The sequence below is a fragment of the Octodon degus genome, unplaced genomic scaffold (assembly GCF_000260255.1).
Source record: "Octodon degus isolate 3935 unplaced genomic scaffold, OctDeg1.0 scaffold00014, whole genome shotgun sequence".
NCBI lineage: Eukaryota > Metazoa > Chordata > Mammalia > Rodentia > Octodontidae > Octodon > Octodon degus.
Genome location: NW_004524590.1, coordinates 8,852,696 through 8,858,279, shown reverse-complemented (window position 1 = coordinate 8,858,279; position 5,584 = coordinate 8,852,696). Strand labels below are relative to the sequence as shown.

The 5,584-nt window shown below is 38.0% G+C and overlaps 1 protein-coding gene across 1 annotated transcript; it reads right to left on the bottom strand.

The window, feature by feature from the left end:
- Positions 1-2,578: 2,578 nt before the first annotated feature.
- Positions 2,579-3,326, bottom strand: LOC105741497 (histone H3.3-like; the record flags this gene model as incomplete). Its single annotated transcript, XM_023709718.1, has 1 exon — positions 2,579-3,326. A coding segment is annotated over one exon (402 nt), but the record flags the coding sequence as incomplete, so codon positions are not given.
- Between the last annotated feature and the right edge of the window lie 2,258 nt (positions 3,327-5,584).

Genomic DNA, 5,584 nt, shown 5'->3' with positions numbered 1-5,584 from the left:
CCTTAATGTTTCCCTTGGCATGTCCCTCATCTCTGCCAGCTAGGAAGAGTGGCCATGAGCCCCTGTACTTGGTTTCTTCTCTCTTTCCTATCAGTCAGGGTGGGGTCCCACTCTGTGACCAGGGCTGGGGAACATGTCTCTACCTCAAATCCTGTATGAGCTTGTGGAGTTATGTGCTTTGCATCTTTCTGAGAAAGGTACTTACATCCCAAGTAAATCACTGTGCTCAATATAGCTCCTGTCACAGTGGAACAATGGCAGATTGTTGAACTAAAAGACCCCTTTCCATGTGAGTGAGGTAGTAAAGAGAGTAGGGAAAATGAGACTCCTATTTTATATCACCCTGTGCGAGTGCGTGGACATACATACACATGTTTGCATAGTTTTTATTTGTTACATAAGCACAATTAGGCTTCAAGAATAGTTTTGTGTTTTAGTTTGGATCTGAACTGTCCCCCAGGGCTCCAGTATTGAAGGCTGCTTCTTGAAGCATCAGTGTTCAGAGTGGATATCGGAAGATTGTTGGATCATGACTGTTCTGACCTCACAAGTGGATTAACCAACCTGATTCATAACTTCATGGGCTCTTGGAGGGGCTGAAGAGTTTAGGAGATGAGGCCTTGGAGGAAGGAGAGCACTGCGGTGTACCCTTAAGGGGTAGATTCTGTCCTGATCCCTTCTTCTCTCCTCTTTTTTACTTTCTGTCTGCCTGGAGCAGCTTTCCTCCAACACAAGCTCTGCCCCATAATGTTCTTCTTACTCAGGGCCAGAAACAGTGGAGCTCAGCGACCATGGACAGAAACCTCCCTCTGAAATTTTGAACCGAAATAAATCATTTATTCTTTCAGTTGATTTTCCCAGGTGTTTCATCACAGCAGAAGAAAGCTGACTAACACATTTTGCACCCTGCTGCTTCCCATATGATGAGCTTTCTGTGAGCACATGTTCTTTTAAAGTAATACCTGGTGGTCCATGGTGTGGAGGTGAATGATTAATGTAACTAGGGTGTCGAAAAAGCAGGACTACAGTGGTAACACCAGAATGCAGCTTCCTTTTGTTTCTACTTCTCTTGAAACCTTGCAAGTGGAGAGTTGTTTTCCGTGTCTTAGGTGAGAGCTCCTGACTAATCTAAGCATTTTTATGCCATCTTAAGCAGCTACAGATTTTCCACACTGCTCAGCATTTTTGCAGCATAATTAATAATATTGTATATATTTAGGGTACGTTTTTGATCTACAGCTACCTTATGAAATGGTGACTGCAATCAAGGTAGTTAACATCACCTCACTAATTTGCCTCTTTTTCTTTGTGATGGGGACACTTAAGATCATCTTTTATAAGTTTCAAGTATATAAGTAGAGAATAATTAGCTGCAGATACTATCGTATTCAAGATCTTGTTAATTTTATAAGTGAAAGTTTATAAGAAAGTTTGATAAACTGCCCCCTATTTCCCCACAGCCTCTCCAGCATTTGTTGTTGGGTGATTTCTTTATGATAGCCATTCTTTGTGGGGTGAGATGATATCTCTGTTGTTTTAATTTGTAGTTCATGAATGGCTGGTGATGTGAAGCATTTTTTCATATTTTTATTCACTTCTTTGATTTTATCCTCTGAGAAGTGTGTGTTCATCTTGGATGCCCATTTCTGGACTGGGTCTTTAAATTTTGGGACCTTAATGTTTTCTAGTTCTTTATAAATTCTGAAGAGCAGACCTTTGTCTGGGTGCTTATTAGTTGATATTTTTTCAAAAATTTGTGGGTTGTTTTTAAGTTTTTTTTTATTTTGAATAAACAAGTTTTATTTATAAATTTAGTCAACATACATAATTGACCTAAAAACTTCAATAGGATGAATTAAAAAACCCCTTGGAAAGCCGGCTCTATAAAAGGGATTTTCCCAGGACAGTAACCAGATGTGACCTATCCCAACACCATCTTAACTGGCAGAGATCCAATAGGCTGAGCAGTATGCTTCTCCCCCACAAGTTCACACTAACTCCACAAGGAGAAAAAACGAACCTTGGTATTGTTTCCTCTCAGTAGATAAAAAAAAAAAAAAAAAACCTAATTATGAGACCAACCACAATACAATGAAAAGCTGCACTTAACTAGATTAGTAACAGATGATGCTGGTGTGAATTAACTTATTATTCTAGAGCCCTTATAAACAAAATCCCCCAGTTAGTGTTTGCATTATCAGCTAGAGGGTTAGTTAATGTGGTAGAATGAGGACTTATGCAAGGTATACACATAGCATTTCACTACTATATAGAAAACAAGTGCAGTCTAGTCAGGAAAAAACCAACTGGACTCTATTACACACACCTTAATGACAAGACTTCCCGCCACTTGTGAATGTAAAACATTTAAAAATGTTGACACTACAATATATAAAATAGCTATTATAAATGCACATAGTGTATTCTATAGCTGCCAGGTTTACTTTTTTTTTTTTCTTTTAAGGAAACTGTAAGTTACACTGTGGTTAAGACTTGTATCTTCACCCTTGAAAAAGCCCTCATTCTATCACAGTGATGTATGGTGAGACTTAACAGCCCCAATTGTTAAACACTTGGATCAAGTCATAACCAGTTTTATTGCAAAAGGACCCTGTACACATTTATCAATTCTAGTACCTTAATAGCTACCCAACAAGTCATTAACATACAGAAACATGCATCATGAGAAGCAAGAAATATCACCCATCCCTTCTGCATATTAGCAACTTGTCACTCCTGAGCAACAGTGCTCACATCACTGAGGTCTGTGAACAGTCACTTTTCGCATTCATCCTGAGTGAAAGATGGAATGACTTAAGTACAAATGCAACATATTATAAACAATTTCTTACAAAAAAAAGTCACAAATTAAACAAAAGTATTTTACAGAATTTACTACAAAACGCCATAAAAATTGCCTTCACTTAAGCTCTCTCTCCCCGTATCCGGCGGGCCAACTGGATGTCTTTGGGCATGATGGTGACTCTCTTAGCGTGGCTGGCACACAGATTAGTATCTTCAAATAAGCCCACCAGGTGTGCTTCACTAGCCTCCTGAAGAGCACCAATGGCTGCACTCTGAAACCTCAAGTCGGTTTTGAAATCCTGGGCAATCTCTCTCACCAACCTCTGGAAAGGCAGCTTCCGAATGAGAAACTCGGTCGATTTCTGGTAACCACGAATCTCTCTAAGCGCTACGGTACCAGGCCTGTAGCGATGAGGTTTCTTCACCCTGCCAGTAGAGGGGGCGCTTTTCCTGGCAGCTTTAGTGGCCAGTTGTTTTCGGGGGGCTTTCCCACCAGTGGACTTACGAGCAGTCTGCTTGGTTCAGGCCGTTTTCTTTTACCCAACGCAGAAGTCTTAAGTCGCTTTTCAGACCGCCGCGCTGGCCTTCAGGCAACAGCCGCAGTTGACAAAAACAAAAACGACAAACCCTCAACGGACGACCAAACCGCTCTGCCTGTTTTTAAGTTTTTAAAGCAACTTTTACACTCTTATCCAAGTGACATTTCCAATTTACTTTTCCACCGACAGTATACAAGGGTTCCCTTTTTTCCACATGGATATCAATATTTTTTGAGCTCATTTTGCATGTACTTTTTTAAAGAGAAAAATTAAAATAACAAAGGCTAATAGGAAGGTTTCAAAGCAGTTTAACAGGAGAGTTACAATAATTAATACACTGCCTACTGTTTTTGTGGCAGTTCTTCGGAGTACAAGCTATAGGCGTGACATCTTGTCCAAACGGTATTGGCACAAACCATTCTCTTCCATGAACTAAGAAAAACTAGGTACATAACCATCTTAAATATTTTTTACATAAGTATATATTTTTTCTTTTTCTCTTCCTTCCTTTTCTCTTTCATCCACCACAGTTTGTTTTTATTTTTGAATGGTTTCTTCCCAACTCATAATATCTATTGTACCTTTTGAATCTTATTCTAGTTTGGTTTCTCACACTAGTGATACAATGTTTACACATATGGGTCAATCTAGTTTACTTATGAGTTTGGTGCTGAGTTGCATCCAAGTACTTATAAAAGTCTCCCATTTATTCTTCTTCTTTATAGTGAGCAGTACTCTCCCACATCTTTTTAATCCATTTCTCAGTTGATGGGAATTTGGGTTGTTTCCAAGATGTAACTATTACAAATTGTGCTGCTACACATTTATCTCTATGGTGTGATGATTTTAATTCTTCCAGGAAGACACTCAGAAGGGGGATAGCTGGGTTGAGTGGGACCTCCAATCCGAATTTTTCTGAAATCCACACTGATTTCTGTAGTGGTTGTACCAGTCTGCACTCCCAACAGTGCAGAAGGGTTCCTTTTTCTCACAGCTCCTCCAGCATTTATTATTGGCTGACCTCTTGATGATAGCTATTTTTTTCTGGGGTGAGATGAAATCTCAGTGTTGTTTTAACTTGCATCTCTCAAAAGACCAATTATGTTGAAGATTTTTTCCACATGTATTTCTTTATTTGAGAATGTGTATGTGTCTCAGATGCTTGTTTTTGGATTGGGTCAATGAATTTTGGGGGTTTGATTATTTTCAGTTCTTTATATGTTCTAGGTATAAGTCCTTTGTCTGAGGGACAACAAGTTACAATTTATCCCATTCTGTGGGTTGTTTTTCACTCAGCTGGTGATTTCATTTGTTCTACAAACTTTTTCATAAGGTGAGATCCCATTTGTGATTTTTTGTAATATTTCCCTTGCAGTCAGAGTTTTGTTGATGAAGTCTTTGCCTATACCTATGTCTTTTGAGATTTTTACTTATTTTCTTTCCAGAAAATTTAGTGATTTATCATTTTTAATTTTATTTTATTTTATTTCTTTTTCTTTTCAAAGTTTTATTGATAAACATATAGCAATGAGACAGTTTCAAATCAAATCAAAAGTACAGTTTCAACAAATAATACACTGCATATATTCTTCTCAGTGGTTAATTGCTGTACAAGCTGCAGACTTGTGATCCTACTTACAAACACCATTAGAAAAAATCATTCCATTCATTAAGAGAATGCAACTATATATCTATCCCAACCACTTTGAATACACAGATACAAAATGGACATTCATAGTTATACCCCAATTTTTTTTTAAGTTCCGTTGTTGAATATTATAGGTGTGTAAACTCAGCAAAATATTCTAAAAGAGTACAGAAGCCCATAATCATTTTTAATTTTAAAGAGAAAAAACACTAAAAACAATGATACAAAATTTCAAACCAAGGTAGAAAGAAAGTAACAATGGTTAGTACCTTCTTTATTGTTATCTTCAAGTCTTTCTATCTTAATATTTAGATCTTTGATACATTCTGACTTTAGCACATGGTGATGCTCATGGTTCTAGTTTTAGTCTTCATTGTATGGAAAGCCAGTTTCTCCAGCACCATTTATTAAAGAGACTATCTTCTTCCAGTGAGCATGTTTGGATCCTTTGTGAAAGATAAGGTATCTGAGTGTGTTTGCAATTGTGTCTGCATCTTCTGTTCAGTTCCACTGATCCTTGGGCCCCTTCCTTCCTTCCTTCCTTCCTTCCTTCCTTCCTTCCTTCCTTCCTTCCTTCCTTCCTTCCTTCCTC